Source organism: Megachile rotundata, chromosome 2, assembly GCF_050947335.1.
Source record: "Megachile rotundata isolate GNS110a chromosome 2, iyMegRotu1, whole genome shotgun sequence".
Taxonomy (NCBI): Eukaryota; Metazoa; Arthropoda; class Insecta; order Hymenoptera; family Megachilidae; genus Megachile; species Megachile rotundata.
In genome coordinates this window covers 10,531,413-10,545,149 of record NC_134984.1, presented here as the reverse complement: position 1 = coordinate 10,545,149, position 13,737 = coordinate 10,531,413, and the positions used below count along the sequence as shown (strand labels likewise).

At 34.7% G+C, this 13,737-nt stretch overlaps 1 protein-coding gene across 7 annotated transcripts in view; it reads right to left on the bottom strand.

Annotated features, from left to right (window-relative positions):
* The window catches only part of LOC100874971 (lateral signaling target protein 2 homolog), a 78,407-nt gene that overhangs the window by 17,252 nt on the left and 47,418 nt on the right, over positions 1 to 13,737 (bottom strand). For 5 of the 7 annotated variants that reach the window (XR_013037294.1, XR_001096681.2, XR_013037292.1 and 2 more), the window contains exons 2-4: positions 7,804 to 8,226; positions 2,970 to 3,326; positions 132 to 2,473 (exon numbers count right to left, since the gene is read on the bottom strand). Coding sequence is in view for 3 of the 7 variants with exons in the window: in XM_012290889.2 (XP_012146279.1) it covers positions 132 to 2,473; positions 2,970 to 3,326; positions 7,804 to 8,226 (3,122 nt within the window). In the remaining 4 variants the exon portion in view is untranslated. Of the gene's footprint in view, positions 1 to 131; positions 2,474 to 2,969; positions 3,327 to 5,616; positions 5,737 to 7,803; positions 8,227 to 13,737 lie in introns of those variants that run through there. The other 2 variants (XM_012290891.2, XM_012290890.2) reach the window with 2 other exon arrangements.

The window sequence follows — 13,737 nt, the reverse complement described above, 5'->3', positions numbered from 1 at the left end:
CAAAAGAATGAATACATATTTCATATTACTTCTCTACAATCATTCAAGGGCAAATAAAATCAGGAGCTCATCATTCCCTCATTTATAATGTAATAAACAAAAATTCGTTTAGAGGTAGGAAATAATTTTACCGAAATTTCGCCCGAATCTGATTTCTGTTCGCAATCTCCGCGGCCTGCATGGCCAGAGCGATTTCTTCATCGTCCTGACACTCGCTTTGGAACTCGCTAGTCTCCGAGCTGGAATCGCAGCAACTCGAACAGCTAGAACTGGATCCTAGATCCGGCTTCTGGATCAACGACGACTGATCCGAGCTGAACGACTGTGTTCCTTGAACCGTGGACGCATTCACCAGTCTTACCGCTCGCGTGGCTCGCTGCGAGTTATTGTCTTTTTGCGTCCCATACGAGAAGCTCTGCGTCGTCGTAGGAGAAACCGGCTCGTTCGCCAGTCCACTTTTATCCGTCCTTGGTCCCAACCCGTCGTTCATCAGTTCACTAGGACTTCTACTGCCCAATTTCCTCTTCGTTTGTTCCGCTCGGGGGTTCGCCCGTTCGTACTTGTCCCTCTTCTCCAGATCCCTCCTCTTTATTCTGTTCATCTGTTCGGACCTAGACCTTCTGTGATCCAGAAGCTTTCTGTTCTGAGGGGATAGGTTTCTCTGTGTTCTGGAGGCGATACTGCAGTTCCTCTGACTAGCCGTGCAACGCGTTTCAAAGTGTTGCAGCCTAGGACTAGCACGAGGACTGTGACTCCCGAAGTTCGGCATTTGTCTAGTGTTCTGGCTGGGATGCAAACTAGCACCGTAGCTGATCAGCCTGGTGTTCAAACAGCGATCTGTCGAGTTTGATCTAGAACTCTCAGTGCTTGCTGACGTCTTCGCGTTCTGGAAGTTCTGCATTCTGTTCTCCTGATGGATCTTTTGGCTGTTCCTCTCGTGTTTACGCTGATGTCGCCGTTTCTGTCTCTCATCCCTCGCCTTCCTCGAGATCACTTTGTCCTGCGCGTACTGCTCGATTTTCGTGCCGACCTTGTCCATGTTCTGAGACGTGGATGGACAATTCTCGCACTTTAAATCGCTCCAGAATTCCCTCCTCGACGTGGACGCGTCGATACTCAGGTTCAGGTTCTCCCAGTTCTCAGAGTAGTTGATCTGGAAGCTGGACTGGTTCGAATCGCACACGGATATCTGTCCATTGCCATAGGCAACCCCGACGAACTCTTCGTTCGTTCCATCGAAATTCGACGATATTCTTGGAACGTTCTTCGCTCCTTCCGTGTTAGCCGCGTGCAGATTGTGTACCTCGATGGAGTGGTCCAGACAAGGGACCGTCTTTACATTCCGCAAGCTACAGACACACGAGTTGTCCGATATGGTAGAACTTTTCCTCTTCGGGGAGTTCAGATTCGAGCACGAGTAACTGGTATTCTCTTGCGTGTCATCATCGTCCAACACCTGCTCATCCTGTTGTATCTCGTTGGCGAACGTTTTCTTCTCTTCGGGGCTCTTATCGTAGAGGCTGGTGTTCTCCGATGAAATTACTGTGCAAATTCCTGAATCAGTTTGCTCGGAGATCTCGTTCTGGCACTCTCCGTCTAGCAGGAGGTTCGATAACGTTTTATTTGCCTCCGAAATGAGTTTCCTCGAGTCGAGGTCCGGCAAAGAGTTCTGAATGTGCACGGTATCAACGGACACATTGTTCTCGTGCGATACTTGGTTCAGCAGGTACTGTGTCTGTGGGATTTCGATGTTCTCCGAAGTGCCGAGTATCTCGGATATATCAGAAGCGGTTAGTTCCTCTTGTTTATGCAGTTGGTCGTCACGTCTGTTCTCGTTCACGCTGGAAACGTTGTCTTCGGTGACGATTTGGCTCGCGTTGCTTTGATCTATCAAAAGATTCGCGTTCACCTCGATTATCCTCGAGCGAGGACTATCGTCGTCGCAAGAGGATCTCCTACCGTTGCTCGAACTACTACACCCTTTCTTAACGTGATATTGCACTTCGTCGCGAACACTGTCCCGATCACTGGATGTCCTCCCATCACCGTTACACATCACAGTCTCCTCAAACACGTCCGTAGATATGTTTAAGCGATTAGGCCCAATTTCTATACTACTATTCTTGGTCTCGTATCTCTCACTCTCCTGATCGCTGTTCCGTTCCGATAAACGATTCGCGTCCTCGTTTTCGTCGTCCAACGTTCGGACAACGTCGTTCGCCACCTCGTCCATGTTGTTCCCGGTGTTTCTCGTCACTGTGTAAAAATCTACGATGAAGTCTTTGCAGTTCGGGTAACCGGTATAAAAATTGTGAACGAACTCCTCGAGGTCTGGAATGTCTTGGCACGCGGACTTCGAGGACTGCGTGAGCGGAGCCGACGGTTCCTCGTTCGAGCACAACAGCTTCTCCAACATGTACAGTTCGCGGTTGTTTAACGTCCACAAAAGCTCTCTTATTTTTAAAAGAAGCGTCTGAAAGTAAACAAATAATTTTTAGTTACTTTAAACAATACATGTATTATCTATACAATTTGAATTACATTCTGAAATTGATCTAAGTCTGTATGTAGGACATAATGAAAGTAATATACAGGGTGGTTCATTTAAGTCAGACTTCTCAATATGTATGATTCTGTGAAAAAATACTTAGGTATGGTGTTATATATTAACTTTTACAATGAGATAATGTTTAAGTCTGTCCTTCAGTAGTTCACTTTTAGATAATCATCTGTTCAATGAATGTTATACATTCCTGCTTTCCAAAGCAAACGCATGACAAATCGAACTTGAATACTGACAAACTAGTTTGTTTGTTTAAAAACCCCTCAAGGTAAAAAATTGCAGATATTGTATACTCAAATAATATTTGTCTCTTAGTAGATTAGATGACCATCTAATGTGAAACTTCTCGTAGCAAAAACAGGACAAGCGATCAAATATTTTCAGTTACAGTGATTTGTGTCCTTACCCTAAAAGGTCTAAACATTTCGCTGATGTTGTCCGGGGAATTGAGGCACAGTGGGCCCCCGGGTGGAGCCAAGAGGCCAGAAACAATCGCCAAACGAGGAATGGTAAACATCAGGGCTGGCTCGTAATTGTCCACATCAGCCTGGCTAAGCAAACCGCGCTCGAGTGCTCTCTGCAACGTCTCCGAAAATAAAACGCACACAAGCTCTTGCTGCTCGTATTCTTTCGTCGATTTCACCGGCACCATGGCGCCCACGTAGCACAGTTCAAAATCAGCGAACAGACGATCGAAGATCTTCAACGACTCGATCAGCTTCTCTAGAGACGGATCCAAAGGGTTCTGCGTCTGAAAGAGATACTGACAATGGAAAAATCAGTCGGTTATCACTGTACACCCGGGTGCAACGTAGGCTTCTTTATAATAAGAACACGTGTAAACAATTTTTAAATTTTTACAGACTTTTTTTAAATATTAATTTTCAAATTTTCGAATCTGGACTAGTTAGGTTGCACAGAGTGGTAAGATTATTAGATTCGCTCCTGGATCACATAAAAGTAGCACAAAGTAGAGTTGATATTATGTTACTTTGCAGTATAAAGTTCGGTAGAGATGACTACACAAATATAATATTGAATCTTAAATTTCTAATCGATATACCTATTTCTTGATGTCACTAACACTGGAGGTACCAAACCGGTTGGATGACTAGCTACAACTTTCTTATTTTAAATGAAAAAACTTGTTAAGATGCTTTTCTCGAAATCTATGTCGAATTTTATCAGGACAGATAATTAATGTGTATACATTTTATCCGTTAAGTATTTTCAATTGCAAACTTTCTATGTCTGTTAAATTTTAAAATTTCTAACATCGCATATTACCAAGTCTAAATTTCCAAACTCACAAATTGTACTTACACAAAATACCAGTCAAGCATAAGTGAAATTTATGGTTAACACCTAACCATAAAAAAAAAATGTTCTAACTTGTCCAATAAATCGAGTAAATGACAAGGACAAGCATGCTGTACATATTCTGTATGAAAATATCTTAGCAAGGATCGCGACATTATAATGCAAATACACAAAAGATTCTGGATCTGGCAACCTTCATTATTCTATCTCGCTGGAAGGATTCCATATTCTTAGTTCTTGTGAAGTACAGTCGAGATCAAATCTGGTTTTTAATAGAAAACTAGGAAAAATATAGCAAATAAAGATATAACACATTTGTCAATGTTTAGGGATCTTTGTTGGAGAAGTAGGTCACATAGGAGTTTTCAAATTTTGATATTTAGTAATGTGGAAATCTGGGAATTTGGAGCTGTGGGGATTTAGGGATACAGGGATTTTTAGATCTAGGGATTTCGGAATATAGTATTTTGGGTTATAGAGATTTTGAGATCTAGGGACTTTGGGATCTAGGGAGTTTGGGATCTAGGGAGTTTGGGACCTAAGGAGTTTGGAACCTAGAGAGTTTGGGACCTAGGGAGTTTGGGATCTAGAAAGTTTGGGATCTAGAGAGTTTGAGATCTAGAAATTTTGCGATCTGGGGATTTTGGGATCTAGGGAGTTTGGGATCTAGGGAGATTGGGATCTAGGGAGTTTGGGATCTATGGAGTTTGGGACCTAAGGCGTTTGGAACCTAGAGAGTTTGGGATCTAGGGAGTTTGGGATCTAGGGAGTTTGGGATCTAGGGAGTTTGGGATCTAGGGAGTTTGGGATCTAGGGAGTTTGGGATCTAGGGAGTTTGGGATCTAGGGAGTTTGGGATCTAGGGAGTTTGGGACCTAAGGAGTTTGGAACCTAGAGAGTTTGGGATCTAGGGAGTTTGGGATCTAGGGAGTTTGGGACCTAAGGCGTTTGGAACCTAGAGAGTTTGGGATCTAGGGAGTTTGGGATCTAGGGAGTTTGGGATCTAGGGAGTTTGGGATCTAGGGAGTTTGGGATCTAGGGAGTTTGGGATCTAGGGAGTTTGGGACCTAAGGAGTTTGGAACCTAGAGAGTTTGGGATCTAGGGAGTTTGGGATCTAGGGAGTTTGGGATCTAGAGAGTTTGAGATCTAGAGATTTTGGGATCTGGGGATTTTGGGATCTAGGGAGTTTGGGATCTAGGGAGTTTGGGATCTAGAAATTTACAGATATAGGGATTTAGTAATTGGGAATCTGTAAATTTTGATGTATAGAGAATCCAAAAATAGAGAAACCTAAAAATTTAAGATAGGAATTTAGGTACTTTAGTATTTGAATACCTAGGAATTTTGGGATATAGGAATGTTGAATGTAAGGATTCTGAGCCCCTCGAATTTGTTAACTCAGTGATTTTTGTATATAAAGAATTGGAGATCTATGAAGATTAATATTAATCTAGAAATTGCATACTTGGACATCTAGGGATTTGAGAATATTAAGATTTGGAAATTAAAAAATTTGAAAAGAATAGTTGAGCAACACCTCAATTCAAGGATCTGAATAGTAAAAAAAATATAGAATTTTGGAATTTAAAAATTCTTATTTGGAAACAAACATATTGAGTTCACACATGTGTCCTTATACCATCCGTTGGAAAGCAACGTTGCATCCGAATGTACGCGTAAGTCTAAGTGACCCAGTATTTTTGTTCTTTAACGATCCACTGCTTTCCCCTTACATTTGAAAGAAGTGTACGTATACTGCCAAAGACAATTTTACGAACATCCTCACGAAAGTGTGAAAAATTCGACTCCGACCACAAACCACTCCGCATGCTCTATTCCTGTATCGCTACGATCTAATTATTTAAAAGAAGCAGTAATTACTACATGTTAATAAAATCAGAATAAAAATGATTGTAAGATGATTGCGATTTTCTTCACTTATTTCGCATGTGCTAAAAACAAAATTGACATTCGAGTAATTACTGCGGCCTCGAAAGAGTATCATACGAAAGAGAAAGTTACACATGGCTAGCAACATACGTTGCATCAAGGAACGTGTTCCAAGTGCATTTCTCGTGTTAAGTTTAACACGGTTTAGACTCACGATCATTGGCGTAACTAGTATTTTTGTTTAAGGCAAGGTTGTAGTATGTATTAGGTCGAGTCATAAGTAACTTCCGTTTTTTTATCAGACATTTATTTCGTTCTCATTAAACAACAAAATTATATTATTTTATTATACATATTCACCACTATTTTCTATAACCTTCTCCCATTTTCTTGGTAGTTTATCAATTCCTTCCTTGTAAAATGTGGTTGGTTTGGACTGGAAGAAGCTTTCAACAGCCTGCCTGACTTGTTCTTCAGAATTGAAGGTTTTTCCATTTAAAAAGTTTTGTAAGGAACAGAAAAGGTGGTAGTCTGTCGGGGCAAGATCTGAGAAGTAAGGTGGATGTGGTAAAACAGACCATCCAAGCTCAAGAATTTTTTCTTGAGTCACCCTTGCTGTATGCGGTCGCGCGTTGTCGTGTAAAAGAATGATATTTCTGCGATTGACGAGTGCAGGGCGCTTTTCTAGGAGTTTCTCTTGCACTCTTTGCAATTGCTGAATGTATTTATCCGCAGTAATCGTTAAATTTGACTTCAACAACTCGTGGTGACTTATACCTTCATAATCTCACCATAATACTGCATCGGAAGTTACTTATGACTCGACCTAATATATAGCAACGCGTTATATGGGCAACTGTTGGTGTATTCGGAACGCTGTAGATTCTTATGCGTTATAGAGTGATGGGTTGGATTCTCATGCGTAATAGGACCACGCGTTACATCGCCACGGATTACACGGCCTACCATTAGAATCGTAAACGTTACGTGAAAACATGTGTGTTAAATGAGAAATTTGGGAAGTTTAAAATTTGTCAAATTTAGAGATTTGAGAATTTCGAAATTTCTGACTTTAAGAATTTGAGAATTTTTTAATTTGCAAAGTTTAAGAATTTGAAAACTCTGAAATTTGAGTAATTTGAGAATATTTAAAAATGAAGAAAATTAAAGGATTGTGGAACTCTAAACAAAATCTTGTGGATACTTAAACAAGAAATAATCGACAAAATTAAAAAGAACTAAGAACACATAGTAAGGTTAAGAAACCATGAGAAGAATATACTAACTTGAAAAAGAAACATACAAGATAAAAAAAGAATAAATAAATACCGACTGTATATCGCAAGTGTTAAAGGGTTAAAAAAGCCATCCTATATATCAACACATCCGTCGCGTAAATTTCTTTCGTCCGATATCACCGTTTGTCAGCTGCGTCGTGCTTATATTAGACTTATAATAGAATGAGATAACACGCTATCGTTATCAGCAAAGGGTTAATGTCTCAGTCAGCGTAGGTACAGTAAAGTTTCCATACAAGCGAAAATGATCTACACGATATAAGAAAAAAAATATTCCCACTGGTGGAAAGATACGCTTATATACTTTATTTTATTTTTCATATTCAAACATTTCAAACATTACGACTTCGACTGTCAGTAACACGTGACTATCCGAATGGCACCGAAAAGGAACGAAGTTAGCCGATACGTCATTACTCTGTAATGTACTACTGTGAATCTTATTACGGAAAAGCCTCGACATAAACAAGACATTTGTGAGTAAATATGTTTCGAATTACGTCGCGTTTGGTTTCATTTCAATTAGGAAAATGTTACACATATGTTGGAAAAAGAATTAAGATTGTTTCACCGATGTGTTACTGTTTATTTACGTTCGGATACTTGTCTACGTTCAAACTTCGGTCAATGTAACTACACGACATAAACGGAAGTAGACCCGAGAGATTCGCTTATATCGAGACCTTACTGTATATAAAACGGTGATCAGAAAAGAATACAAGAGATAAATACCTTGAGGTTCATGTGACCTTTCAACGCATGCTCTCTGAGCAAATTCCTGACGAGATCCAACGACTTTGTCAAAGCCTTAGCGAGTGGTCTCATCGCTGAACTTTCAGCTTCCCTGTTCATGATGGAGGATCCTGCAGCGAGACATTCCGCACCGAACCACAGCTGTCCTGCTAAATTCTCCTGCATCACGTCATCGGGAAACTTCACTCTGAAGTCTCGGTTCGCTCGGCTCTCGGGTATCAGGTCGTCCATTATTTGGCTACATATCGTCAACACCTTGTCCTGGCAATGGCGCAGCTGATTCACCAACGTGGTGCATCGCTCCGGCTCCTGGCGACCGTCGAACGAATCCAATTCGCACGCGACCGCGTTCAACGATTCGTCCGCGTAGAAAAACTGTGCGAGCAGACTCGTGTCGTCCCTCTGAAACACAAAAATTCCATTTCGGGGTTAGATTATTTGTGGAGGTTTTTTATCTAAGTTTAGTTAACTCGAAATATGGAATTTTGGAGAATTAACGATTTGGAGGTTTGAGAACTTGAGAGATTTTCAAATTTAAGTATTTGGAAATTTTGAGAATTTAAGAAATTGTGATTTTGAAAATTTTGAGTTTGAGGAATTTTGAAAATTTAAGGTACTTACTATTTCGAAATTTGGAGATTTGAGAATTTTTAAATTTAGGAAGTTTGGAAATTCGAGAATTTTGAAAATTAAGGAATTTAGAATTTTCCGAGTTGAGAATGGGTGAAACTTGAGAATTTGGGGAATTTTTGACATTTAGAGAATTTAAAAATTTTTGAAATTTCAAAAATTGGGGAATTTTGGAGATTTTTGAAAATTTGGGTAATTTTTAGCATTTGGAAACTTTGAAAATTGGGGAAACTGGAAATTTGTAGAATTTTGAAAATTTGGGGAATTTTGGGGATTTTTGAAAATTTTGGTAATTTTTGGCATTCGGGAACTTTGAAAATTGGGGGAACTTAGGAAATTTGTAGAATTTTGAAAATTTGGGGAATTTTTGACATTTGGGAATTTTGAAAATACGAGAAACTTTAGAAATTTGGAGAATTTTGAAAATCTGGGGAATTTTGGGGATTTTTGAATATTTGGGGAATTTTGAAAATTGAGGGAATTTTGAAAATTTTGGGAATTTCGAAAAGTGGGGAATTTTTGAAATTTTCAGAATGTAAAGACTTGAGAAATTTTCAAAATTTAATAATTTAAAAATGTAGGAATTTAAACATTTTGAATATTGAAAGTCTAACAAATTATCAAAAACTATTTATTTTGTATTATTTTAAAATGAAATGCATTTAACTGTTACATTGCATTTTATATTTTATTCTAATAAAATACATTTATCTTCCACGTTGCGTTTCATGTTTTATTAAAATAAACCATATTTATTTGTAACCTTGCATTTTGCATTTCATTAAGAGAAGTCCATTTATTGTCGCATTCGCGTTATTACAGGTTATTAACAGCGATGCTTGCATCTAGCAACGCATGATGCATTAAAATACTCGTATTGGAAAGTGATGAAGCGATTCTGATTTTTATTTTCTACAAATAATTATCGAACGCTTCACAGTTATTAATTACATTCTCCATTCTCAGCTTTCTATAATTAAGTTCGTTAATCCAAGCGACTGAACGAGCCACTGTCACTGAAAGAATAATGTGCCGTGGTAGGATTCCTTTTCAACTAACGATGAAATTAATTAACTCCTTTGTTTGATTGAAAAATAAAAGAATGAAAAAATAGTCTCAGCGGGTCTCTTTGTTTCAGCTGTGAACTTTGTTGATTGTCGTCTTCGTCGACGAGAGAGAAAAACCGATGAATCTTTTAACACTTTAACTGACATGTTAAATTTATTGGAAGTTCCATCGGAAAATGGTTTTATTTTTAACACATTCTTGTTCACCGATTACTTTATTCTCAGACAAACGATGCTTACATTTGTCGATGCTCGCTGTCGTAATTAAATTCATTTTTCTGCAAACACGATGCGATTTCAGAATTTTTTAATTATGGGACTTTGGAATTTTTTGCTATTGTGGTATTGACATATTAGAATTTTGGAAGTTTTTAGTTAGGGGGCTTTGACATTTTGGGGATTTTAGGAGATGGAAGTTTGGAAATTTAAGATTTATGAATTGGTGAGTTTTTAGGAATTTGGATTATGGAATTTTGGAGTTTTGAAACGGGAATTTTGAGACTGGATTTTTGGAATTTTTTGTTCTTGAATTTTTGAATTATCACAGTGTGAAATTATAGAGATTTGGAAATCGAAATTTTTGAAATTTGGGACTTAAGAAGTTTTGAGCTTTTAGAACTTTTGAATGATGGAATTTTTAAAAGCTTTAGGTTTTTGGATTTTGCAAATTTTAAATTTTGGGTTTTGGTATTTTAAAACAATAGAATTTTGAAATTTTGTAGAACATTGAAACTTCGAAAGGATTCGACAATTCTTGAATTTTTTCAAATATCGAACTTTGGAATTATAAGAATTTTAGATTTCAAAATTTTGAAAATTAAGGTCGTAAACATTTTTTAAAGACATTACTTTGAGACTATAAAATTTTATCTCTTGGAGTATTGTAATTTTTCAATTTTCAAATTTCTGAATTCTTAAATTTTGGAATTTTGAAACTTTAGTATTAAAGAATTTTTTAACAATATTCCTATTAAAAAAACAGAATATTTTAACTAAATTTCTATTAGAAAATATAATGTTTTACTAGTAAATATATCTCTCTAACAAAAACTGTAATTTTGTAATTTTAGTATCTTGAAATTGATTTTTTCAAATTTGAATTTTTCCCGCCTTTTCGCATTAAAAACCAACGTGCACCGTTGTCTCCAAACATTCACCGAATCGAAATATTTCGACATTATATTCTTCGAAGGATGATTCATCCAGCAATAAAGTAACCATTCAGGAAATTAGTAGATGATTTTGTCGTAAATTGCCGTTGAGCGTATCCGTGAAACCATAAAATTGTTGTTACTTGGGATCAACAACCCGTTCACTTTAACATCCGCTCGGGCGTCCAATAATAACATCTGGTCCACTTTTATTTTTGTCCAGTAACGCATACACAAAATATTTCGTGGTATTTAAATGACATCGATGTGCAATAATTAGATTACAATCAATATTGAAAGATCGATCTTAAGAATATCGATTTATCAGTTTAATTATTTCGATAATCAGTTGTGGATGATGTTGCAATTTGAACTTCAAGAGTATCTTCTGTTTTTATCGAAATTTATAGTTTAACTGGTATCTTTCAGATAAATATAAATAACAAATAATATAATATCATAATAAAGAATAAAATAACATGAACAAGATTATTATGATTATATTTAAACATATTATAATTGTATTTATAACATGAAATTAAATATTATATCATTATAGCAATATAAAATAATACTTTAGTATAATGCAACAAATTTTTTAATTTCTGACTTTCTACGTTATCAAACTGTTTATAATTTATAATCTCGAAAACTTTACTATAGTATAATTTTATAATATAAAATAATATGAACAAAATTATATTAGAGTATTTATAATATAAAATTATAATAATACTGGTTTGAAATTTTAATAATAATAAAGTTATAGTTATAATAATTTAGTAATATAGAATTATAATATACGATTATGTAGAATAAAGTTTATAATGTAAAATTATACTTCAGTATAACATACAATTTTACAATATGAAATTTATAATACAAAATAATACTCTAGTATAATATATAACTTTATATTATAAATATATATTATAATAATATTATAAATATATTGTAATGTATTCATATCTTATACTTGTATATCAGTTGCAATTTTCGAGATTAGAAATAGAAATATTTAACAACATATGAATTAAAACAATTTGAAATATAGAAATTACCAAAACACATTGTAAACAATTAATATAACAAAATAATAAAGCAATCATAATTATGTATTTAATAATATTATATTACACACAGTCAGACTGTTATGGTAATATTTGACTATAATCATAATTTGAGTTTTTACAATTACTTATTATTTATTATATTACTAACCTGTATTCCTATTTATTACATTAAGTATGAATATGATTATAAAATTATACAAAAGTAGAAGATTACAAATGAAATTATTATCTCTTCTACTAAATGTGTCTTTTATAATAAAAAAAAAAAAAAGAAAAATACTGCTTCAAAGGATTTTTAATGAAGGAAACATTAATATAAATTGTGCATGTAAAGTATTAATAATATATTCAGTATTTTTTTATTTTCTATCCACTTTATTTCACAGGTGTTTGAATTTTTTATATTATCTATTTATGTATAAAGAGGTATTATTCATTATTCATCACCATAACTGCACAACATGTAAAAGCAATTATGGCAATAACTAATAAATAATATCCTTACAAATAATATAAAAAATTTAAAAACCTGTTATATATAATAAATAATACATATTTATTGTCAGTTTTCGCAAATGCTAAAACGATTCGATCGGCAAAATACACGTAAAATTGTGTAGAAAAGAGTAGTTAAACGAGAATATTTAAATGTTATATTATCCGCTGGATTTATTTCATACGCTCTGCATAACATCAGATCTTGTAATAACAGGTTTTATTGGATTACCGATAAAAAACCGGTTACATTCAATGTCGATATTAAATCACTAACTGGACGCAGATGATATGCATGACGATAACTAGTATTTTATGTCTAACTTGATTATCTTTTAATAAGTTTTACATGTTTGGAAGATGTTAAGTAATATTCATTTTTCTACCGTCGACAAAGTGAAGGAGATTGGATGAGTGGATAATTTGTCAATTTGAATATTTTAAATGTGTGCACCTGCTTATAAATTTTTGAACGTCTACATATTTTCATTTTTTGAGTTTCCATTTTCTAATTAATAAATTTCATTTAAATGAAATTTAATAAATTCTAATCTAATTAATAAATTTCACTTAAATGAAATTTAATAATATGAATATGAAATTTTATAATATGAATATAAATAATATGAAAATTGAAATTTTTGCAATTTTACGTTTTTGAATGGGTAGGTTTCTATGAATAGGAGAATTATTATTTTTTAAAAGTTTATATACACAAATTTTCTGATTCCTAAATTCTCAAAATCTGAAATTTTCGAATTTTTGTATTTCGAAACTTCTAAATTTCTCCATTTACTCAATTTCTAAATCCCACAATTTATAAATTTCCTAAATTTTCCAAATTCTAAATCTCTAAATTTTTAACTTCTTAAATTTTAAATTACTCAAATTTCCAAATTCCACAATTTCCAATTTGCAAATTTCCAAATTCCACAATTTCCAATTTGCAAATTTCCAAATTCATTAATTTTCATTTCTCTTAATTTTCTAGTTTTTATATTCCCAAATTCCCTAGATTCCAAAATCCAGGTTTCTAAATTACCAGAGTTACTAGTTTTCAAATATTCAAATTTTCGAATTTCTAAATTACCAGATTTCCTAGTTTCTAAATCCTCAAATTTCCTAGTTTCTAAATTCTCAAATTTTCTAGTTTCTAAATCCTCAAATTTCCTAGTTTCTGAATCCAAGTTTCCAAGCTTCAGAATTCCCAAATTTCTCAATTTTCAAATCCTCAAATTTGGAAATTTCCAAACCTCCAAATTTTCTAATTTCTAATTCCTCATATTTCCTAACTTTCAAATCTCCAAGTTATCTCATTTAAAAATCCTCAAATTTCTTGATCTCAAAATCCCCAATTTATGTCATTTCAAAGTCCCTAAATCTTCAAATTTCAAAATCTCCAAATTTCCTAATTTCTTATTTTCCATATTTCCTAACCTTGAAATCCTCAAATTACCCCATTTCAAAATCCCCATATTTCCTGATCTCTAAATTCCC